Source organism: Gallus gallus, chromosome Z, assembly GCF_016699485.2.
Source record: "Gallus gallus isolate bGalGal1 chromosome Z, bGalGal1.mat.broiler.GRCg7b, whole genome shotgun sequence".
Classification (NCBI taxonomy): domain Eukaryota; kingdom Metazoa; phylum Chordata; class Aves; order Galliformes; family Phasianidae; genus Gallus; species Gallus gallus.
In genome coordinates this window covers 54,213,704-54,237,559 of record NC_052572.1, presented here as the reverse complement: position 1 = coordinate 54,237,559, position 23,856 = coordinate 54,213,704, and the positions used below count along the sequence as shown (strand labels likewise).

The 23,856-nt window shown below is 42.0% G+C and overlaps 3 protein-coding genes across 9 annotated transcripts in view; 1 reads left to right on the top strand and 2 right to left on the bottom strand.

The window, feature by feature from the left end:
- Nucleotides 1–12,156, bottom strand: part of SLC26A1 (solute carrier family 26 member 1) — a 36,669-nt gene extending 24,513 nt beyond the window's left edge. For 3 of the 6 annotated variants that reach the window (XR_001464819.4, XM_004949336.5, XM_040655798.2), the window contains exons 1-2: nt 12,025–12,156; nt 11,573–11,670 (exon numbers count right to left, since the gene is read on the bottom strand). Coding sequence is in view for 1 of the 6 variants with exons in the window: in XM_004949336.5 (XP_004949393.2) it covers nt 11,573–11,670; nt 12,025–12,032 (106 nt within the window). In the remaining 5 variants the exon portion in view is untranslated. Of the gene's footprint in view, nt 1–11,572; nt 11,671–12,014 lie in introns of all 6 variants that reach the window. The other 3 variants (XM_004949339.5, XM_046905618.1, XM_046905619.1) reach the window with 1 other exon arrangement.
- The window catches only part of IDUA (iduronidase, alpha-L-), a 50,893-nt gene extending 32,011 nt beyond the window's left edge, over nt 1–18,882 (top strand). For both annotated transcript variants that reach the window (NM_001031433.2, XM_046905384.1), the window contains 12 exons: nt 1,870–1,952; nt 2,614–2,721; nt 3,342–3,437; nt 3,956–4,158; nt 4,405–4,584; nt 6,125–6,341; nt 6,914–7,129; nt 7,725–7,846; nt 9,031–9,156; nt 9,780–9,856; nt 9,987–10,087; nt 12,039–18,882. In NM_001031433.2, the coding sequence (NP_001026604.2) occupies nt 1,870–1,952; nt 2,614–2,721; nt 3,342–3,437; nt 3,956–4,158; nt 4,405–4,584; nt 6,125–6,341; nt 6,914–7,129; nt 7,725–7,846; nt 9,031–9,156; nt 9,780–9,856; nt 9,987–10,087; nt 12,039–12,139 (1,630 nt within the window). In that variant the 3' untranslated portion in view covers nt 12,140–18,882. The remainder of the gene's footprint in view (nt 1–1,869; nt 1,953–2,613; nt 2,722–3,341; nt 3,438–3,955; nt 4,159–4,404; nt 4,585–6,124; nt 6,342–6,913; nt 7,130–7,724; nt 7,847–9,030; nt 9,157–9,779; nt 9,857–9,986; nt 10,088–12,038) is intronic.
- RBP4 (retinol binding protein 4) lies at nt 17,023–22,419 on the bottom strand. The gene is made up of 6 exons (NM_205467.4): nt 22,342–22,419; nt 21,403–21,520; nt 20,226–20,362; nt 18,769–18,881; nt 18,293–18,505; nt 17,023–17,247 (listed from the first exon to the last, which is right to left on the bottom strand). The coding sequence occupies exons 2-6, from the start codon at nt 21,517–21,519 to the stop codon at nt 17,237–17,239; spliced, it is 591 nt and encodes a 196-aa protein (NP_990798.1). The 5' UTR covers nt 21,520; nt 22,342–22,419; the 3' UTR covers nt 17,023–17,236.
- Nucleotides 22,420–23,856: the final 1,437 nt, after the last annotated feature.

Here is a 23,856-nt window from a genome sequence, read left to right as displayed (position 1 = left end):
CAATGCCTGTCATGGTGGCAGGGCATACCTTGAAAGACAAAAGCCAACCTCAGGTCTTTGGTAAGAGTGCAGCCTTCTGGGACTAAAAGTATGCGCTTGGTTGTTATCACCGATGGAGTTGGTATGGTAAATATGGCTTGGATTACATTTTTTTTTTGCCTCCTCTGTTTTGCTCTGCAGATAGTAGAGATGCAATGGCTCTTTCTATACTTCACATCATAATTATTTATTCAGTAGACAATTCTGTGAGCCCCTTATTTCTCTGAGAACTTCAGGATTACTATTCCAAGTCCTTTGCTGAAGTCTTCCCTTGGCAAGAGAGGTCAGAAGAAGCATCAACCTAGCAGGCTTGGAGTACTTCTCTGTTAATGGCATGGACAGAAATGAATTGTGAATCTCAACACAGAACCTAACAGTGATTTCATAGTTCTTCTTTTGATTGTCCTGCTCCCACTTTTTACCCTTTGTGCCTCACATTCCTTGCTAGCTCTAGTCAGTCACAGACCTTGCAACTGACTGTGTCTCCTGCTTCTATCTTAGGACACTGCATCTGCAGTTCCTTTGTACCACCAAAGCTGAGACAAAGTGCCTAGGACAGAGTAAGTGAGAGCAGGGGCAGAGCTCAGGCTGCACTCCACAAGGAAAATGCAGTTTCTCTGGCAAGACTGGAGAAATCATTTCTGATGTGGTGCTGGCAAGACCCTGATCAGCCATCTTACTTGACTAGGTTTGGAGTTAAAGGGTACTTACAAAACTTTTGGTCAGTGCATATTGAGGGCAGAATTTTGACACCAGTCTGTGGCTTGTGCTGAACAGCAGTAAGTTATATTACCAGAATATTTTCAAGAAAAGTTAATTTTAATTCCTGGGTGGCACATCATACTGGCAAGAATTCTGTCCTGTCAGATTTCAGTTAAATCAGGCTACAGGATCAGAAGTTATGTGAAACACTACACAACCCATGTAGCATATCATATTTGTTTTCCTTGGATACCGTGTAAGAAAACCCTTTCAGGAATTTAAGGTATGTCTTCAAATGTATCATAAATAAATTGCAAATAGAAATTCTCAGCCCTTGGTTGGAAGAACTTCACTGATTCCATGCAGCTCCATTCCCAAATCATGCACTCCTGAATTGTGTACTCCTGCAAGCATTGCTAACACAAAGGGAAGCATCATGGGACTTCTCCTAGGTGAAAATGAACTCATACATTTGAATGTGGCTAACATAATTCCACTTCTAGGTACAGATGCAAGTTGGAAATTCAAATAATTGCAGACTGGGATCCTAGAAGTGCAAAAGAAATAGGAAGTGAATGCTAACAATAAAGTAAAAATTGCGCATGTAAATATGCTGTTCTTTGAAAGGCATGGAGCTATTTCTCAGCTGGGCCTAAACTCATAGGAGCACTATTAGTATAGCCGTATTATATATTGTAAATTAAAGAGCCTTTGCAGTATGAGACAAAGTGGAAACCAGCTGGCCTTTTTGAGTAGGAAATAAAAAGGAAACTGAATAATCAGGGTAGCCAAAAGCAGTCTAGGTAAATTCCACTTTAGCAAAATGTTACTAACACTCTAATGTTAGTTACTTTTAGTAAAAAGTAACTAACACTAAGCACTCAAAACCCAACAAGCATCCTCATTATGTTGCTTTTGATGCTGATGCTGAAATAGGAGAAGGGCATGTGTTGGACAAGAAAAATGGCTTGCTTGTGCTGAGCGCCCTTCAGAGGAAGAAAATCAGTGAACAGTTCCAAGAACCCTAATTACATGTAGATTTTGAAAGCCAAAAGAAAGTAGGCATCTGACTCACTATCTGCAACCAAGGACTACAGTATTTACATTTAACAATTCTTTTTTCTTCAGAATGATGAATGAGAAACTTTACTACAATTTTACTGCCTTGGATAACCTTATGGATCGTCTGTGGGAAAATAAGCTTATTCCAGGTAAGAGCAGCTCCCTATCTGCAGAACTTGCTACATCTGCTATTTTGTCCACACAGTGCAATCATCAGATCAAACTATTCTTAGTGAACTTTTTGTTTTGATAAAAATTTGGTTTTTTACTACTTCCATTTACCGCATATCCATGTTAATGTAAACAGTCTGAGAAAAACATTATTAGGGCAATAAAGACAACACAAATGCTTTTACATAGTTTTCAATGATAGTCTGAGACGTATTGATTGGGAAATTACATCTCTTGAAGAAGAGAAAGTTTTTTACCAATTAACATGCACCTAAAGAGGCTGGAGGAGCAGGTTCTCAAGACACAGTATCCCCTGAATTTCTGCAGATACCCACTGTGTAAAGTTCCCCCTCTGCACCGGGTTTATGATGGTAAGTATTTCTATTGGTTACTGTTGTCATCAGCAAGGAACAAATGTGAGCAAACTCAAATCTGAAATACTCCCAGGGGAAACATGTAGAAACAGGAAAGGAAGCCAACTTATTGACGTTTCTTCATTGTCTTTGCTTCTTTACTAATAAGTTTGATTCAGATAATACAATAACCCCTTCACTAATCAAAAGGGGATAATATTAAAAAGGAAAAAAAAAGGAAAAGGAAAAGGACAGAAAGGAAACTCATATTTTGTGTCTGTTTTAGGCTTTGAATTGATGGGGAATCCATCAGGATATTTTCCAAATTTTGAAGATAAAGAGCAAGTAGTAAGGTGGAGAAACTTAGTAACACTTCTGGCCAGCAGATATATAGGTAAGTTCCAAAAAATAAAGGGAACAGCTCTATTACTTGTTCTACTGTAGTCCTTTCTAACTACCCCAGAATGTTCTGTGGCTTGTTGTAATTTGTTGATGCTAGATTTCAGAACAGAACAGGAAAATATGCATGTCAGAATAGCAAATGGGACAACGGCCCCATTTAGCTGATCCACAGCCAAGAGCCAGAATGCACAGTGTGTGGTCTGGGCAGCCCATTTGACCTGCCTGTGAGGACTGAATTTAAACTTACGTTGCTTGTACCGGCACATGATAGCCTGAATACATCCCACATGGCAGCTTCAAGAATTTCTAACAAGGCAGAAGCTTTAGCCTAGGCTTCATGCAGTCTATGTGCGTTGACAACAGAGCTATTACGCACATCACCTCACTCTACAGTTTTGTGCTGGTGGTGTTTTCATCTTTCCACTATTGCTATACCCAAGATGAAAGATCATTTTGAAATTACCGAGATTGCATTTTTATGACTATTAAAAAGAGATAATTTACACCCTGTTGTAGCTCTGGGTGTATACCTTCACATACAGCACATGGCTAGCTGATAGGATTATCTGTACATGCACTGCAACTCGCTGATAAATGAGGCCTCTTGTGCAGATAGATACGGATTGGAGCATGTTGCTAAATGGAATTTTGAAACTTGGAATGAACCAGATCACCATGACTTTGACAATGTGTCTATGACGGTGAAAGGTAAGCACATTTTTGAGCACTTACTAGTGTAGTAATGTCAGAAGGGGGGTGTGTGTATTGAATGAGGAACAGTGAAAAAGGAGAAGTGCTGTTGAATAAATACTGTCGAATAAATAAAGTAGATCTGAGAGATAAGCATGAAAAATGTATCTAATCTTTTATGCTATGGCCATGTTACTGACTACAATTAACTCTGTCCCCTGCTTGAACTATAAATACAGGGATAGCAGAACAGAGAAAACAGAACACAAATTACATTCTTAAGACCACTGATTGGTTATAAAATAAGTTTACTAGAGGTAACAGGTGCAGTAAGAGGAAAATAATTCATTGTCAGATATGTGCTTTAGGAACCTAACCTCACAAGACCTTCGGAAGAACCTTGTGAATGCACTGGAGGTTTTCATATCTTCTTGTATTGTCAGTTCAAATAATGCAGTAATAGAAAGAGTTATCTTTAGCTATTGATCAAAATTCTGAGTTATCACCATTGTTATGTGCATCTGCTTGGACTTCAGGGTTTCTCAACTATTATGATGCTTGCTCAGAAGGATTAAGAGCAGCTAGTACTCTACTAAAATTTGGAGGACCTGGGGACTCCTTCCACCCCTTTCCCAAGTCACCCATATGCTGGAGTCTTCTGTGTCATTGCTACAATGGAACCAACTTTTTCACAGGAGAAACTGGTGTAAGGTTAGATTACATCTCTCTTCATAAGAAGGTTAGTCCAAGACTTCAATGTAAAGCTGTTTTTAAGCAGTTCAGTCTAAGTTACGTTTTATTCTGATTTATGATGTTGATTTCCTTGTGAGTGTGCAGCCTATGGCAGGAAATACAATTACTTGTTCTAAAGAAACTTTTAAGTAGAATATGTATCCAGGAATATACTTTCAAAATATGGTGGTGCATCTCTGTGGTTACTAATATTTGCTCACTTTTACTAAGTAGATATGAAATATTGTTGCAGGGAGGTGGGCGTTCTCTCTACATCTTGCAACAAGAAGTGGAAACAGTTGACCAAATTCAGAAGTTATTTCCAAATTTTGCTTCCATTCCCATATACAATGATGAAGCAGATCCAATGGTTGGATGGTCTGTTCCACAACTGTGGCGAGCTGATGTGACATATGCAGCTATGGTTGTAAAGGTAACTCAGTTCATTGACAATCTTGTCATAGCGGAGTCTCTTGAAGCATTAATGCAATTGTAAAAGTAGACCATTTTGCAAAAGTAGTCGATTTTTAATTTTTATTATTCAGATAATAACAGAGACAAGAAAATACAGGTATAGCGGGTGTTTCCCTGAATTCTTTGTTCCCAGTAGCTTTATTTAATTTATATTATATTTCTTCATCTTCCCTTAATAAAGACAACTAGCATCTAGCCTTCCATGTGTTGGAGAATGTGCTGGATATTGTATATAGTCTCCCAGTTAGATTCACCTGTAAGACTACCCATTCTCTCTCTGTGTACTACTGCTGTTGCCACCTCCCTTCTGTGGGATGTTATTTTCCAGCCTCTTCACAAGTTCATCCTGTCAAGGGACATCAAGTACAATTAAGAAGTAAATTGATTTTGAGCACAGGCCTGCTCTTTGCCTTTGGTACAAATGGTCTTATTAATTAATGCTAGCCATTACTGCTCATGCTTGGAGAAGCAGAAGTAGAAAAGAATGCTCAGCATGCCCGTGCAGGATCTGTATTCTGTACCTGGAGCAAGCTCAACTTTTGCCTCTACATAACAACAATTCCCACTGTGTGTTTGTTGTTTTGTGAGCCACTACCTCCTATAGCAAACATGGCAACATGTTTTTCACCCAGAAACGGGATACATCGTTTCACCTGCACCTATGGGACAAGGGCTTCTACCTCCTTCAGGCTGCATACAGAGGCCTTCTCCAAAGCAGCAAGTCACTTCCTGCATTGCAGGGAATTCGTGAGAGCAAACAGCGGTGTTTACAGTGACATGGTGTTACGAAGGGATAGAAAAGACATATCCAGCAGAAAATTAACACTTCAGTAGATAACAGCAAGAGCCCTGTATGGTTAAAAGCCCTTATTTGAGGAGTAAAACTATGAGACTTTCTCTGTTGTCAGCCTTCTAAAGTACTATTTGATTCTGATATCTAGGCAAAATATGTTAGGCAGAGAGCTTGGGTACTCTGACATTTTGCAGGAAAATGGCAAAGTAACCAGTGAAATACTGAAAGAGAATTTATTCCATGCTAGTGCCAAATGGGGAAAACTGTTCATTGAGAAACAGAATCCAGGAGCAATTTGCAGGCCCAGCTCCCTTTGTAGCCCCTTGTAATGGCTATAAAGTATCTCCAGAACTGGCATAAATGTTTATTTCAGATGGTAAATCCAGATTACTAATCTACTGTTCAGAGGAATATAATTTGTAGTTCAGACACCAAAGAAATACATTAACAATTTATGCAGACTACTAGTCGTGTTCACTTCAATCTTTTAATCAGCTGAGCTGTGTGAATACTTAAATTTTTCCGTGTTTAAACTTTCACCTAAAAAAATACTTTTCTTCATGAGCTGCGATAAATAGTTTAATTCTTCACACTTTTCTAAATGACAGTGTCATGTCTTCCCAGTATGCTGTGAAGTTTAAAACTAAAGCAAATAAAGACATCATGTATGTGTTGGATATTTTCCATCTTCTCTGCTGTTTTGCAGGTAATCACGCAGCATCAAAACTTACTAATTTCCAAAGCCAACAACACCATTAACTATACACTGTTGAGTAATGACAATGCCTTCTTGAGCTACTACCCACATTACTTCACACAGCGGACTCTGACAGCACGTTTTCAGATGAATAATACAAAGCCACCTCACGTCCAGATGGTGCGGAAACCAGTACTGACTGTCATGGGCTTGCTGGCACTGCTAGGTACAGTAATTACTGATAAGGAAGTGCATTAGTAACCTCATCTACATAGATATTTCATGCATGAGGAAGATTATTTTCAGCCATCTCACCCCAGATAAAAAGTTGGATTTTTCCTACTCAACTGTGATTGTTAAATAACACAAACTCTGCTTTTCTCTGAGATCAGGAGATCTTCCTGACAGCCTGTCATCTTAATCTACTGCTTTGTTTATAAATTGTGCAAACCAAACACTTCTTTTTAGTGGACTGGTACTTCACATTTGTGCCATCATTTCAGGCTGCAAATGACTTTCAGAAATGCTCCCAGCTGTAAGACTCATACAGCCTGCTAAGGGGAAATCCTAATTCATGGTTGCATGCTTAGACATCGTTAGCTGAATTGCTAAGCATAGGACCTGCTTTAGTGTGTGCATGCTTTTCAGTAGTAAAAACCATACATAAGTTTGACTGATACTAAACCTGGTAAACAAAGCTAGAACATAGCTTAACCTACAGATCCCTATGTTTTGACCCTTCTTGCATCAGAAGTTGGATTGACTAGTATGGTTAAAGAGTTGTCACATTTTTCAAAGGAGAAAAGCAGATTTTTGCAGAAGTAAACAGCAGTGAAGGTGAAAGCACTGGAAACAACACCTTTGGTGTCCTGGCATCTGTGCACACTCCAAGTGAGCTGCAGCCCTCGGACAGTTGGCAAGCTACTCTGCTGATGTATTCAAGTGAGGATAACAGTTCTTCATCCAATATCAGCACCATCACAGTGAATGCCACCCACTTCCCCAAACTTAGAGGTAAACAGATATAATGTAGGCAATTCTCATTATCGATTGTGAGGACAGAACAAGTGCTGAAACGTTTCTGCTGAGTTACTTTTCCTGGTGAGAGTGAGTTTCATTTGCACTCTTGCTCATCTTTTGGGCACTTCCAGATATTCTGAGATACAATGGTGCTCTTCTAGGAAAAGTTCTTTACACTTTGCTCCTGCCTTTAATAGCAGTGCTAGCTGCTAGCTGCTAATAGCTAGCTTTTCAGAAAGCTATTCATCTTGGTGTCCTTAGCTGGGTGATATCGGGCAACAAATTATCTTATTAGGATCTCTCAACATGACTATGTGATTACACAGTTGATTCAGTTGTCCAACAAATGCATTTAGGACCTATGCAAAAAAAGTAGTGGGTTTCAATTCTGGGTATGGAATTTGGCAGAGATATGTTACAGAGCCTCATAAGAGTGCTAGACCTATTTTTATGACTTTGTAGTGGAAGCGACTCCAAAGTGCTGAAATCACTTTTGAGAAAGTAGACTTCAACACCTTTTGCTAAATTAATTAATTTTGGTGTTTAAATCCAACTGAAGTGTTTACTGTCTTTTATTTGTGTTCTGAAGAGCCAGTGTATGTGACGTATTACCTGGACAACAACCAAACCAATCCCTATCAGCAGTGGAAAAAACTAGGAAGCCCTGATTTTCCTTCTGCAAAACAGTTTCAGCAAATAAGGGATGCTGAGGTATGACCATGTATTTGCTTGAAGTATTGTACAGGGTAAGTGCTTGTAAGTTGGTTAATTACAGCAAATGAGGCAAGACACCAGCTAAGGTAGTCAAAGTTTCCATCTCCTATACAAGTGACTTGCAGCCAAGCGGAGAAATGTAACTCACAGATAGCTGATAGTTTTGCATTCATTTTATACAAGGGTCTAAGTGTATATCACCAGTTTCTTTGCTAGTGGCCTGGAGTAAGTTGCATGGCCCTGCATGCATTACAGAAGGGTCACATGACCTCAGCAGACAGCTGAAAAGATAACCCCTCAGAAACAAAAAACAGCTCCATGAAGTGTAAATTCAGAAGACTCTTGGTGCTCCTCCTTGCACCTCTTGGGGACTCTTGGGAAAACCTGCAGTTTCTCCTCATCCTCACTAATTCTGATTTCACCCCATAGGGGACGAAAGAATGTCCTTAGATGTCACCTCTTCATAAGAAAAGCCATGCCCAGATTCCTTACTGTATATGCGAATATATAAGTAGTCTGTCATTTTAGCTTCTCTCATATTGTTCAGCCCTTTGGATTAAAGTAAGAGGGACCACCTTTACCACCTCTGTGCTCAGAGACAGTGATTGCTTTCTGACCTTGGTATACAGCATTGTGTTTTCTCTTCCTAGTCACTATACTGCTAAAGTCTTTGGGATCCTATAGAGTCATAATGTCTACCTTCAGCAAGAAAGCAGAAAGGTTTTAGATCCTCTTGGCCATCTTGTGATACCTAATCCTCAGTAAGCAAGCTGTGTGACTGTAACAACTAGCAATCACTTTCAGTGCACACTGGGGATCCATAGCAGAGAGGCAGAAGGGTGGGGAGTACAATTTGTAAAGACCTGAGAGCCTGAAAGGTATTCCTGAGAGGTTATTTAAACTGTGCCTGAAGGACACTGTGGTCTAGTAGGTTGTGGGATGGGACAAACTGTGTGTGTTTTGTGAAGAACTGGAAAACAGGCAAGACAGAAATTAGCCTGTGAAACTGAAAGGCGTTAATGGTTATAAGCTGCATGTCAGCACATAAAATACTCATACTCTACTAGAAATAGCAACTCCAAGGTAAATATGCAGTCACTTTACATGGATGTAACAGTTAGATATTATGTTCTGTAACGTTAACGAAAGATTATTCACAGGGCATGTTTTTGGCTCCACAGGACCCAGTGGTAACAGGCCCCTTGCCTTTTCCTGAAAGTGGCACTTTGACACTGAAGCAAGACTTCCCTATTCCATCAGTCTTTTTGATACACATCTGTTCAAGACCCAGTTCAGTTCCTGATCAAGTATGTGTTGTATTCCGTCATCACACACCAAATTAGGAACTGCTTCCTTCTTAAAATCTCATTAAGGAGAGCTACACTAGCATTTGGGCCCATTATATGTTAGAAGTTCTGTGGTACACTCATTAAATAAACAGTTATTATCTCCTTTGATAAACAGACTATCCAAGGCATAATTCAAGATAAAGCATTTCCACAGAAGTGATAGGAGCCATCACTGAGATAAATGCAAGTTTAACAAATGGTGGGAAAATATAATGTAGTAATGCAGTTTCTTTTTTAAAATTATATGATGTGTTACCAGCCTTGACAACAGTTCCCCAGTTAATAATTTATGGCTAAAAATAAACTGAAATAGTGATGTCTCAGATTAGATATCTGCTTCTGCTCATTCAATTCCAAATGATTAAAATGTTCATAGTGGTGTCCAGAGCCTCTGAAAGTCTTATGCAAGGTTTAGAGGTTGGAGATCTCTACACTACAAAGCCACAGAGCCAGGAATTTTGGTTTTTTTCCCCAGTCTTAACGGGAAGAATCAGACTCAGTAAGGTAGGATGAACACAGAACATCTGACCTAGCTGATTGGTTTGTGCAGCTTTCTTACATGGGCATTTGTCTTTGAACAGGTGACTGGTGTTCATTTCATCCCTCTCACAAAGGGGCAGGTGGTTGTGCTGTGGGATGATGGCTGTGTAAATTCAAAGTAAGTGGCTTCTAAGATAGGTACAACCAGCATGTGAATTGCAAAGTTGCCACCAGTCCTACAGATTGAGATTTGATAATTTACTGTATTGTAAGTTATGCTTACTGACTTGTCTGGTTCTCTTTTCTAGGTGTATAAAGACATTTGAAGTTGAGTTCTCACCAAATGGAAAAGTCTACAAGCGGATTAATGCCAAAGACACAATATTCACTCTGTATGTCTACAGTCCAGGTAAAGTCAGAGTACACATACAGTGTTATCTGTCATGTTAATAGCTCTACTCATAAATGTCTGAAAATTCAATTAATAAGTAACAAAAATACGTAATTTGCTAGGGTACACGTTCCCATCCCAAACAGGAGCATATCCTTTTCAGTAGGACTACATACTTTGTAAAAGCCTTATTGTTAAAACACGTATTTATTGAAAAAAAAAAAAACAAAAAACAACAGTTATGAGGACATTACTAAGAACATTGCCATGAGTAAATTCTTTGTCACAGAAACCAAAGTCACCCAGATAAAGGCCTGGTGTGCTCTATGGAAGGAAAAGCAGCTCCTTTGTCTCTATTCCTAGCTGACTGAGAGGCATACAAAAATGAGAACAAAAAAACTTGTTCCACATGACCAGAGTTTGGCATTGTGCTGATTGCGCTGATAGTAGGCTCAAAGCAAGAAAAGTCTGAGGTCTAGGCTCAATCCCACTGGCCTTGAATCAGCTTAAGCGTGTGGCAAATACAGTTTGTACAGTCCTCTTGGCATAGGATGATAGGAGCAAGCAGCTTTGGTAACACTTGTTTTACACCACTGACTTTTTAGGTGTTAAACTGCCCAAGGACTTCACTTTAACACACAGATAAGTGTGAGTTCACATCCACCTTTTAAGGAGGAATTGATTGGCATGCATTTATTGTGTTCTGAGCTGCAACAGAGGAAGTTTGCATTTCTGCTCTTCTCCTGGTCATCTGTCCTGCGCTTACACCCTTTTATGGTTTGACAAGCTATTGAGGTTCCCACTTTTTAAGAACTAAAGATGTCCTTCTGTCAGGCAGTTTGTTCTAACTATCTGAGTATGTAACCAATGTGAGACGCATCTCTTTGCTCTTTCCTAGAGCTATCTTTTCAGATATAACTAGGTGCCTAAGTTTTAGATGTTTCACATTAGAAAGAAGTTCATCTTTGCCAACAGATGTCTTGCCTGAACATGATACTGATAAACTGCAGTCAGAGAAGGTTTTGCCAGAAACAAAAGCTCATTTTAGCCTAGGAAAGACTTAGCATCAACAGTGGGCACACAATAACGTTCAGAGCCATGATGTATTATTGCAACAGGAAGGCTGCCCTGGTAACAAAAAATTGTGAATCGTGGCTAAGGCAAATTTCTGAGATTAGAATCAATTATCATCTAGTGCTGCTCATCTGGGGAACGTACTATATTTACTTGTTCATGTTAAAAAAAAAAAAAAGACTTCTTGAAAAAATTCCCATGTCTTTGCAGCTTTTATTGCTAGACACTTATTTCTTATTCATTATTTCCACCCCTTTTTTTTCTTAAAGAAAAGAAAAAATACTAAAGCTCAGATATACGTCAAGTAAATAGATTAGAAAAAACATTTATATTGTTTGTGAAGTTGAAGTCTTTACTAGTGAAGGCTGTCTTCTTTGAGCTAGATAGAGGATGAAAGCTAGTAGAGCTGCAGAACAGCAACTCACATACCTTTAGAGAAAGCCGTCCCGCTACTGGAGTTGAACAGAGGCTTTTCAGTCAGCTTGCATAATCGTTGTTCTCGTTTGTTGATCCTGTCCGCATATAACCTGTCCCAAGCACACAACAATAGGTAGAATTCAAGTCAGAAAAAAGGAAAATTTCTAGAGATATCCTAGCCGCCTTCTGGAAGGGCTGCTGGGAAGGCAGTCCTATATCTGTATTCACAAATCCCAATACGAAGAGAGGAGGTGCTCGGTACTAATGAAAAGAGCTAGCATTTGGCCCTGAGGATTTTATATGCCTTTTTAGTTAGGCAGGTACAGGCACACTTATGTAGTGTGCACAACAGAATTAACTGCTTCCCCAGTCCGTACCACAAGCCTGCATTTTATCGAAGTATTGTCTGCTCCACATCCTCCAAGCACCACAGGTGTCAGACTTTCACACTGACCATTTCTAACCTTTTCATTTGCAGGAAGCTCAGTCTCCGGCTTTTACAGAGTGCGTGCCATTGACTACTGGGGAAAGGCAGGCCTGTCCTCTGTTCCTGTGGAGTATGTTGAAGCTCTCAAGTGACTCTGAAGAGTGGTGCCTGGTTTGTTGACTGAGTGGTGTATGCTTCCTGCAGATGACAACTCCCCAGAAAAGTAAACTCCTCCCAAGCTAAGGGGGGAGTATAGAAAGGACCTGATGAAGCAAGTTAGGAATGCAAGTTAGAAGCAACTGCCCCTGTTAACTCTTCAGAGCTCAAAGACAGCATTATCAAACAACCACTGCTAACAACAATTATAGGACTGGCATTCAGTTTGATAACTAGAAATTGTTGTTTGCTATTTTACACCGATCTGATATGCAGAACAGATAGATATTTATGAAGGCCACAAACTGCAGCAGGAGGAATGCCATCACTTTACTATATGAGCGAGGATGGCAGTAAAGGCACAAGGAGGACCCGTCTGAGAGTGAGCTGCTGGTTTCAGCTACCTGGCTATCTTGACATAGAGAGTGATGGAAGAGCACACAGCAACCAGACTTTCACATCCAGATCATGAAGTGGAGGGTCCTGTCTTTCCCACCAGTTAATCGTATGTGCTCCTGAGGGCTGTTTCAGAGCATTTCCACTGTCTTTAGATGTATGAGGTTCTTCTCCCTCTCACAGAGGGAGTTCCTGCCTGTAGACTACATTGCATCCGCTGCTCTCTGCCTTTGCCTGAGTCACCTTCTTGCCTTTGTGGAGGTTTTTGTGTTTGTGCAGAACCATCAGTTACTGCCTTTCTAGGGTGAAGACTCTAGCTCCAAAAGTTTCTCTTCCTCTCCATTCCACTCTTACCTAATCTCACTTTATACAGCCCTTCTCCCCAACGTGCTTCCCTTCTAGAGTTTCATGCTTAGATGTAAAGGAGCTGAGGCTTGGCTTTGGATTCCCAGGAAGTTAAAATGCTGGTTAAAGCCTTTTGTATTACAACATAACATACAATTACATTTAATGGAGGGTTGCAACTGACAACCATCTAGGAAACTAATCGAGAACAGTTTGAGTTTCCATACTTCAGAAACCACATGCTCAAGTGTGTTATTGCTCCAGATAATGAGCTGCAGAACACCTCTGGCTGTCCTTGCAAATGCCAAATAGTTTATGCAACAGCAAAGTTCCTTGAAATTGCAGGGGTGTTTTTTTTACGCACCCCTCTTCACAACCAGCACAGTTTGAACTGTGCCTTTAAAATGCTTATAGAGGAAAGGATAATGCCAGTGAAAACAGCTGGATTGTTTTCCATGAGAGGAGCAACTTTGTCACACAAACATCTCCCCTGCTGCTCTCTTTGCTGACGTCAGACACCTCACCAGCCTCACAACAAAGCTTGCATTTTTGATGAAACAGATGAAAAAAAAAAACAAACCTAAACAAACAAGTTTGCACAGTAGGAGATAGCTGAACTATTTAAAATGGCTACACATTTACAACATGGGAAAGAAACATGTACAAAAAGTGGGTATATTTCCAATGACACCTCTTAGTTACTTGTTCAGGTGCTTATACTAAAAGTTAGCCTTAAAAGATCCATCTGAACTCAGAATTCAGGTGAAATACTTCTTACCTCACTGAAGTTTGACTTAGGAGTGATTGTTACATCCAAATCTGCCAATTCCTTACTTGTAAAGACTTGTACAGAACAGAAAAAAAAAAATCAGAGTCTTCTTAGTTGATAACTTTACCAGTTTCAAAAAAGTGTCAGTGAGAAGTTCTACCAGAATGGAGGTAGTAAAAATACATTTTAAGTTGTTACAACAACATCCAAGTGAAGAATCCAAAAATGAAGATAAGAAGATCCACAATACATAGAGTTTGCCAGTATGAAGTGGAGCCACTGAGAAAACAGGTTTTAGAAATATTTAAGTATGGATAGTGCATCTGAAGAGGGGAAGATATAGAAGCTTGAGAGGACAGTTAACCTTGTTAGGATGTCATATTTATGTAGTCTTACTGTCTATGATTTTGCTGCATGAGCAACTACAGCATGTAGCAGTAGTTTTCAATTCAAGGACTATGCGGTAGTTATAAAAATCTGCAAAAGCAGACCTAAGAATATTGTAGATGCAGGTAGAATCTATTCTGTCAGGACCAACTTCAGCCACTTTGAAGGTCTGTCACTAGCAACCTCTTTTAGGTTTCCTACAGTAAGCATCATCCAAAGTGTGGATGGTGCTTTTTCAACTATTTCGCTGGCACTGGCAACTGTGAATGGAAAACAGCTGACCAAAAATGGTGCACTAACTGTTCAGAAACAAGTTTTACATATTCATCAAGATACATTTATTTTTCTACTTCTTCTTTGTTGCTTTTGTATAAACGTACTCCTTTAAGCAATGAGCAAGTCTAAAAATCTGTAGCAGAGGAGAGAAAGTTTCTAGGCTAAAGTTTGTTGAACTTGCTGTATGAACTTGCTGCTCTCGTCTTTTCTCTATTTTAATGACTACAAAATTTGCTATTTAGTGCTTGAAACTTGAGTTTTCTATGACTGTTTGCCACTGACTGTCTCATAGGGCTTCGAACATTGCTTGCTTAATCGTTCATTTCTACCATCTCCTTCTTTACTGGGACAGCAGTCAGCTCCCCCCAGCACTTTAAGTTTTTGTAAGTGCTGGATGTGCAAAGTGATAAGTGGGGAGTAGCAGGTGCTCGGTGGTTTCTGTAGCATATGAGCCAAAGCAGCACTGCAGAGTACTCAGGTAAGTCTTTGCTGGCTGAGCAATACAAGTAAGAAAATCTAACTGCAACCTCAAGATGAGATGGCATGCTTCTCAACAAGCAAAAGCTTCTGAGATTGTTTTGCAATTGTTAAAATGAATACAAAGGAAAAAGCTTTCGAGGGGATATTTTATATTGTTTAATTGTATGTATACTGGATTTGTTACCATCTTTTGTGCTACACAAAAAAATCAGCTTTTTATGTCTGGTATGAATCCTGCTAAAACAAGATGCAATCACTGTGCTCTGGAAGCTGCTCTGAACTCTTATGTGAGTAGTTAATTGTGAAGCATTGCTGCTGTTGTCAAGGTATAGGGGCCTGACTGGTGTGAGTGCCAACCTTACATAAAACTGAAGCATGAGGGAAGTCTGACCAAAAAAAAACCATCAAAGCTGAAGTAGGGCTTTAGACACATAAATTGTCTCAGCTACGGGTTAAGACACTTCTTTAGGCCCAAAGGAAAACTGGTTTAACATGTTGTGATATTCTACCATCAGATCTTAGGACTTGCAGTGTCCTTGGTATGAGGAGGGGCACTGGCATGTGAAGGACAAGATCCTTGCCGTATTCCTCCTGCTGTTACACAATCTCAGCCTTTCTGCCAGCACCAAAGGACCTTCTGAGGACAAAACAACAGTCCTCTTCATTTGTAAACAGCTTTTTCTTTTCTCTTGTTAGTGGAAAGTTTGTGCAGAACAGGATCGACTTATGACCTGTACACACATTTAGAAGAAGGAATAATAGACTGGTTTCCATCAGCCTGCTGAAACAGCAGGCAGAAGTGTGTCTGCCTTTAGACATACACTGAACATCAGATGTTGAACCCGGTAGAGTGAGAGGACTTTGGCTCAGAGTAGAATACACTTGTTACTGCCTAACTCACTTTACTTAGCCTGTCTCAGTCTGAGAATTCAGCAGAGAGAAATGGACATGAGCTAATTAGCTCACTTCCTTCTGTTTATTAACTCATCAGAACGTACAGTGAGGGCCTGCACGTGATCCTGATGGGAATGTGTTCTCTCAGGACAAGGCAGGCTCCTCGGACACGTGTAACTCTGTGGTGTAATCTCCCAGAGTCAACACTGTCCTCCTGCCTTCCTGGAGGCACAATCTTTTGTGACGGAGAAGGGATTTTACTGCCTAACTCTTACAGACAGACTGTGCCTCGCACAGTAAGGGCGTGCTTGGCCCCGAATCTGGATTGTGCTTGCTAGAATGCCCACCCACCTTGGTATGTTACAGCTGCAGACAATTTAAAATCCCGCCTCTCTGTGACTGGTAGTCTGGTCTGAATGCCTTGGGTGAAGGTCAGGCTCCTTCATCTAGGGGCCTGTGTTGTCTAATCAGCTGTGATACAAGTCCTAAGTTCAGAGAACTCCACCCCAATACTTCCTCATGGAACTGGTGGACAAGTGGTGAACACTAAATCAATTCACTAACCTTGCACTTAGTCCAGCACAAAAGACTGGACTCTTTTAACACTCAATAGTCTCTTATCTGTGTGGTTTTGCTTTTGCATTGCATCTGCTTTTGCATCTGCTTCTCACCTTAACTTTAGGTGGTTCACCATCTTGCTTCCCTTGAAGATAGCTATACTAGACCAGAAGAGCAAGGAAAACCTCAATGCCATAGTTTCTCTGCTAACTGAGAGGCTTTAGAATGCTTCGTGGGAAAAGAAAGCCTGAGAGACATCCCTGCATCCTGAGGATCATGTGTCTGGCCCTGGGGAAATGTCTTTAGTTAGTGTTTTACATGCTGAATACTGACTCCATTTACCCTTTTTCTACAAGGAGTTGTCTAGATATTATTGTTCTTTTATCAGTGAAAATGTTGCCCACAAAATGTCCCACTTGTGTACCTTTCAGTTCTATATCTCTCAGGTACCAGAGACTGAAGTGGAAGGCAGTGAGGAGTAAGTTATTTTCTGCATCATCAGAACCACAAGTACCTGCTCACTTAAAGTAATGGCCCAGTGCTACTAAAAGGAACATTTGCTTTATTGCACTCTGGAGTTGGGGCCTACTCAGAAATACTGTTTTTCTATTCGGTTGTTCCAGAAACAAGTTTAAGATGTTACCAGGCAGGGAGGATCAAGCCCTGCTGGCCCCATGCAGGGCTGTGGCAGGCCACCCTGCTCTCCTGCCTTCCCAGAATGCTGACCCGCTTCTCACGCTCCCCAGCGCCGTGCAACAGAAAGCAAGTTATGGGTGGGTTTTTAAAAAACTTTTATTGACAAATGCCACATTAGGTATTACCTTGAAAATTCAGATACCACTACTGTACTGCACGCAGTTTACAAAATCCCCAACGTTTTCATGTGTTTTTCAGAGAAAACACACTACTATGATTTATTAGCTGAGTGGCAGCTTCAGTACCAAGACGTCTGGCTTCTGTGCTTAGGGATAGAATGAGAAATGTACTCTTAGCAGGCTCCTGCAAAGAAAGAAAAGGAAACCTCAGCCCAGGTAGGTAAATCTGCAAAGTGCTCCACCAGCCTTTCAGTCTTTAGCGAAACTGGAGTTGACACTTTCCTAGACTACTACTGATTCACAGAACAAGGTTAGGACAGGCTGTGTCATTCTGTACCTGCTCTCCCAACCTTTGCTAGTTCCTGACAACTGAGTTTTTAGCCCTGTGAACACCTCATCACAGTCCCATGAATATGAAAGGGCAAGGGGCAGGGATGCCCCACCATCCCCATAACCAGGTGTGATGCCAGTGCTTGCTCTGCCTTTTCCTATCTGGCAGTGCAGAACATCAGAATCAGGGTGGCAGCCTCCAGCCCAGGTCCTCTGGTCTGGCTTAGTGCAGGGCCTATCTCCAGGCAGCGTACTATGTGTGGCCACCAAGAAGAGACATTTTTGCACCCAGCATAGCTGTAGAAATTAACCTGCCCACCTCAGGGACAGCTGAAAGATCAGATTCCATGGCTCCAGAAGAAAAACGTCCTCAAAACAGGCCCTAGATATGGTCTGTTAGCATGTGTGTGAAGCAGTTGCTAAGTCTCACTGCCAACAGATGCAGCCAGAACTGCTGCTCACAGCCCCTCAGCACTGCTGTCCAGACCGCCTAGGACACAACATGAGCTAAGGAGAGGAGCATGTTCCTCCCTGGAGGCAGTTTTCCTTCCTTTTCCTCATGGATGATGCACAAACATGGAGTAAGATGCTGCTACTCAGGTGGCCAAGCCAACCATTTCCAACCATCAGGTTGTGGCACTCCAACCTATCTGACAGGGAGGAGCTGATCCCCCTTTGTAGTGTGTCAGTGTCAGCACACAATGGCAAACTGAAGGCCATGGAACAGGGTCTCTACCTGCTGCGGACTTGCCTTTTGCAGCTCTTTTCTTATAAAGTTAAAAACTTCATAAACGATTACAGCTTGGCTTGCTGGAGCTCTGCCACACTGACAGCAAATGCATTCACCTCCCCTGCAGGCTGCCTGTGCAGGCATTTCTCTGCAGGTTGGCTCGAGGTACCTGACTGCAGCACAGGCTGGAACTGGCCAGACATGCAGATCTCCTCCTGCTTCTGGCGCACGATGCGCTGGATGGCGGGGGGTAGGCCACGGGGGTTGCGAGAGAAGATGAGGGAGTAGCCATCATCGCAGGAGCCGTCCTCCTTCAGGCTGCGGCAGGCGTAAGTAATGGCGTAGTTATCGTAGTCGGTGTCAATCACCCAGTAGTTGTCCCCTGAAACAGAGCACGTGTTTGTCACTGTAAGCACCGTAGACCGATGGCGGACTGGGCTGTGCAGCAGAGAGAGGCCACGCTTCAGCAAAGGGCTGGGCAGCCTCCTGCGGGACTGAGAGTCCCCCACCCCCAGCAGGTCTCCACCTGTCAGGTGAAGAACTGGGGCAGACATGGTGCAGCCTGAGTTATGGTTCACCAACGCACAAATCCAGGCAGTGGTAAGCTCTAGGCAGCACAGGGAGGAGGCAGGAGGGGGCACTCACCACCACTGGACAGATAGCTCGCCAGGCCCTGGTACGTCATGTACATCTTTGCAGGAGTGGTCGGGTCCGGCACTGTGTACTGAGCAGCCATGTCAGCACAGATTACCCAGAACCTGCAACGAGACCCACAGGACTGATGGTAAGACTCTGAGAGGTGAACCCCACTGAGGACTGGGCAAGCACCAGTCCAGGTTCAGCTCAACAGCCTTGGACACAGCCATTCCTAGCGCAAAGCTAGTCTGCTATTAAATGCAGTGAGTTCGTGGCTCCATCAGTGCTGATGCCTGGGTGCTCTGCTATGGCCCCACTATCTACAGAGCTGCCATGCTATAGCTAGGCCAGGCTCCAACCCTTCTGCTGGGAGCTAGCTCTCCTCTCCTTCCACCTTCTTTGTTCTGTTGGCACAGGGATGCCTGTTACATGCACAGAAAAAAGCACAGACAGCCTCTGCTGGCCAAATAAGTCAAAATCCTTCACCCAAACAATGGAGGCCTTGTAACTACCTGGACAGTGTCTTCTTTGTCCTCTTTCTCTTATGATCCTTACTCATACCTGCTTGCTTTGTGCATCCCCACAGCATGGCAAGTGTTACTGGATTTGTGAAGCTGTGGAAGGCTCTCCACTCGCTTTCTAAGGGAGGTATTTCTTTCTTATGCTGCCTTTACAGAAAGAAATTCCTGGCAGCCTTTATATCCCACCTGGACTCTGAAGAGTCCATTCAGGAATCTTCCCACCCAACTGTATGGCATTTTCCTTCAGACTGCTTCAAATAACCTAGAGTGTCATGCCGTTAGAACTAAGGTCTGCAGCCACCTACTCTGCTCTATTATTCATCAGTTAGGCACTATTCAGTAGCTGATGCAGAACAGAACTAGTGCTGGCCTGCTGGAAGCCTCAGTGTCTTTTCCACATGCAGAAAGCTGTTTAATCCCTACACATACTGTGATCCCTTACAGAAACCATGACTGACAAGCAGAACTCTCAAGGTTCTTTCCACCTGTCTGTTCTGGCACCGCAGTGGTATCCAAGAGCTAACTGAGCATTTTCCTCAGAAGTCTGTTTAATGCTATGTTGAATGATCAGCAAAAGCAATGCTTGCCTATGCTCATTTCCTTCCCTTGAACCTCTGTGAAATCAACACAGTTGTGCGCTCATCTGCCTGCAGGCTTGCTAGCTCTTTTCTCTTGGCTGCAGTTCACCTTACTGCTCCATATTCAGGATTGGGCTTTATAATTGAACGGGAGGTTGTGCAGTTGTTTTTTGATGCATCCAGACCAGAGGCAGGGTGAGGACTAACCCAGACTCAGAAGCCTAACCGTTAATGTACTGGCTTGATTGATCTTTCTTTTTGGACAAAGACAACCTGGTTGCATTGTGCGCCAGGACAGATCACCATCCATGCCCCCACCTTCAGTGTCTCGTGGCAGCTACTGGAGCTAGAAGTTAAGAAAGCTCACCCAAAAAGCTTCACCCGGCCCTTGGAAGAAGCTGTCATGGTGCCATCTTCCTCAACGGTGTATTCTGCTGAGATGTTATCTTGAAGGAAGAGGCCTTCTGGATCCTTCTTGGCCAAGGCATACCATTTTCCTGCATACTAAAGGGAAAGATTATTACTTATATAGATTAATCACTGCTGCAAGATTAGCACAAAAGCATTTCTGTAAACACAGTGCCTTTCTAACTACCGATTGCCTTGCCCATGGAGAATGTGAGTTGTGTGGGTACATCCCATGCAGGTCCTGCTCTGCAGTGTGGTAAACCCTTGTCTCATGCCCTGAGAAATGGGTCTAACAGCTCTGCATTTCCTCTAACAGCTCTGCATTTCCATCATTCGAGATGTGCTTGACGCAGCGAACCAACTCTGAAAGCTTCCCCTGCCTTGCAATGCCTGATGTGAATCAGGACAGATCTAGTTACTGTTTAGCACCCTGCTTTTCCATGGAAGATGACAGTGACAACAACAAAATGCAGCCACAAAGACACCAGCAACCTGTCTGGAGTCACCCTGGTGGCTGCCAGGGGCCGAAGCTGGTCTCTAACAGTGCCAAGGGTATACCCTGCAATGCAGGAGGTGATACGGAGAGGAAATGATGTGCTGGGGCAGACCAGCAGCAGGGCGGGGTGTGGGAGAAGTGAGATTAAGAAAATTCCTAGGAAAAAAAATAAAAAGAACGAACATGGAGTTCCTGGAAATGCAAAAGCAATAAATAAAATTAATTTTTATTAATAAATAACATTTTATTATTATTTTATTTATTAATAAAATTTTATTAATAATATTAATAATTAATAAATAAAATAAAATAAAATGAAAAAAAATGTAAGCAAGTCAATGAAAGGCAGAAAGGTCCTCAGAAGTTAACATTGTCCATGGAAACACTAGGGAAAGCTGAATTTAGGGTGTAACAGTGTGCCATCCCTGACTTGTGGGGCCAGCTTTTCTCTTGCACTCGGGAGGTTAAGCAGTAACAAGGCAAGCAAACTGTAGAAGCAGCATTTGAGAGGCAGCATGTGAAAGAAGTTAACTTCTTGGTGAGGAGCCCCTTTAGTAACCTCTAAGTTGGAAAACAAGCTCATATAGAGAAGCTTCTTCACACATAATTCTATTTACCAAGATGAAGTAACCATAATTACCCTTTTTGGATCAAAATTGTCTTTCACGGAGAAGGAGTCCACTGCACAGGTCTGAGCTAGGCTATATTCAACCGCAGAGAAGATTGATGCCAGGAAAACATATTGTGCGTATTTCATTCTGCAAGACAAAAGCAAGTGGGCAGAGTTTTATTTCAGGCAGCAAACATGGATAGCTGGTGCTTTGCCTACAGATATATCCTGCTATATATATAGCTCCTAATTTTAAAGCTAGCTCCTAGTTTTCTTCAACACTTGGTACTGTACTGTTTTTTACACTGAGAAACGTGGGTCATTGTGATGCCTGATTCCAGCCACATCTAAGCTCCACTGGCAATTGCTTTGCAAGAGAATTTTGCTTGACAGCAGTAGCACTGCAGAGAATAATGTTCTGATGAATTCTGGTATAGCACTGTAGGATGGAAGGATGTTACTTCAGAGCGAGTGTCCCCATCACTCTGAAAACAGCAAAGCTGTGTTCATTATGACCAGCTCTTGTCAGTGAATCAGGTTCCTCCTAGAAAAATACACCTTAGGTTTGTTTAACTTTACATCATTTCCCCTACAAACATAACAGATAATACCCTGTTTCTGGAAGCTTGATCTGCCATTGAAGCACAGCTACCAGATGGCTATGGCTGTATTAGTTTCCCAGGGTATTCCATTCTCATCCATACCCCTGTATATTTGTTCCTCGTACTTTGGGAAGAGAGTGCAACTGCACGTACATTCTTGCAGAGTACTCGACCCTGAATACCTGTTCTGAATGCCCAGAAAAAACACAGCTACCTGTATCTTGCCTTCAACATCCAAACACAGCTATTAACTCAGGTCTTCCAAACACCCAAGCAGCTACTCTGTTCCCAACTGCTGTCGTGCAATCTGCTCTTTCCTACTGCAAGATCTGCCGATCTGTCCCACCTCTGCTGAAGAGACACCTACCTGTTGGGTAGAGGCGCTGGAGATCCCTGAGACTACTCTGCTTCAGTCTTCGGGCTGCAGTCAGCAGGAGAGTTTTGTGTCAATCGCCCTCCAGCTGCCTTTAAATAATGAATCTGCAAAGTCACTAATTGGTTATTTTTGCTCGTGTGCCTGAATAAAACGCTTAATCTGGATAATCCATTATGTAAAAACCAACTGTAATCCTCACACTGGTGTGTCTGACTGCTATTCTAATACAAACACAGCTTTTACATAATGGAAAAAGCTGTCCAGAAAGCTAATAACTTTGCTGATGTGATTGTACCACACCTTTGTCTCACTGAGGTCTTCCTGCTTCTTACACGTGTTAGGAGAATAAGCACCGAGCATTAATCACAAACTCATGGACCATACATATTCATCTGTGCAGGCACGTGTTCGTATTTGATTACTTGCTTGGAGCAGTTATATTATTAGCACTTCCAATATCTGCATTAACAAATTAAGATGATCTGTCCAGGAGTAGACAGATATTATGCATTGTCTGCCAAAATGATACCCGCTACTAAAAAATATATGCAAAAAATAAAGACTTTGCCTTTATATAGCTAACAGTCCTCAGTTTTCCTGTGCAGTGGAACATCTTTATACATATCCTTACTGTCTTTTCTTGTCAACATTTCCAGTTTTATAAGTGCTTTAGCTCTCTCCTTTCCAAAGTGTTCTTCCTAGAAGCCTTCCATGGGGATGCAACAGGGAACAACAACAAAAGAGGCAGAAATGACTAGGAAAAAATGTTGATAGTAAAAAGTGTCTGCCATTCTTTCAATTTCCTAACGTGATCAAATAATTTCCCCAGCTGCACTGGCTGGCTGTGTACTTTTTCCAACCAGGGTCACCAGGAAAGCGATAGAAGAGCCTCAGACACCCTCACTAGAGATAACTGCAGTTCCTGTGGAGTAAGGCCAGGGAGTCTTGAACAGGGAGTCACTGAACTGGCGGAAAGGGTAAAGCCTTTTGGATGTGTTGGTCTTGTTGCAGTGATCACTTGCTTGCCCAGGAATTCCTCAACAGAAGCACACAACCCAGCCCTCTGGCTATCTTGTTTGGTGTACGCTACCTTGCTTTCCAAGCAGCTTCTTCAGGGGTGCCCATTACGTAGGAAAGACAATGCTATCTTTCTGCCAGTGAAAGCTTTGGCTTGACCTTTGTGCAACTTCCATTCATATTTTAGAAGGAGACAAGCACACCTGGCATCAGCACATCTGGTGGAGTGACTGAGCGTACCTTGCTCTTCCAAGTGAGCAGCATGAAATTGTCTTTCAGTGTTTGTTTTGTGTGCAGAACATTCGCAGGCACAGCCTACCTAAAACAGCAGGGGCTTGCTGAGCACAGGCATTAAAACAAAAGACTTTGGATTAAACAAAAATTGGCTTTGAAGCCAACTATAGCCAGTGCTGTGGTCAGGGTGAGAGTGTGGGAGGACATGGCTAAAAGGACAGTCTAGCCCTTGGGTGAGTAGAAACTCATGCAGAA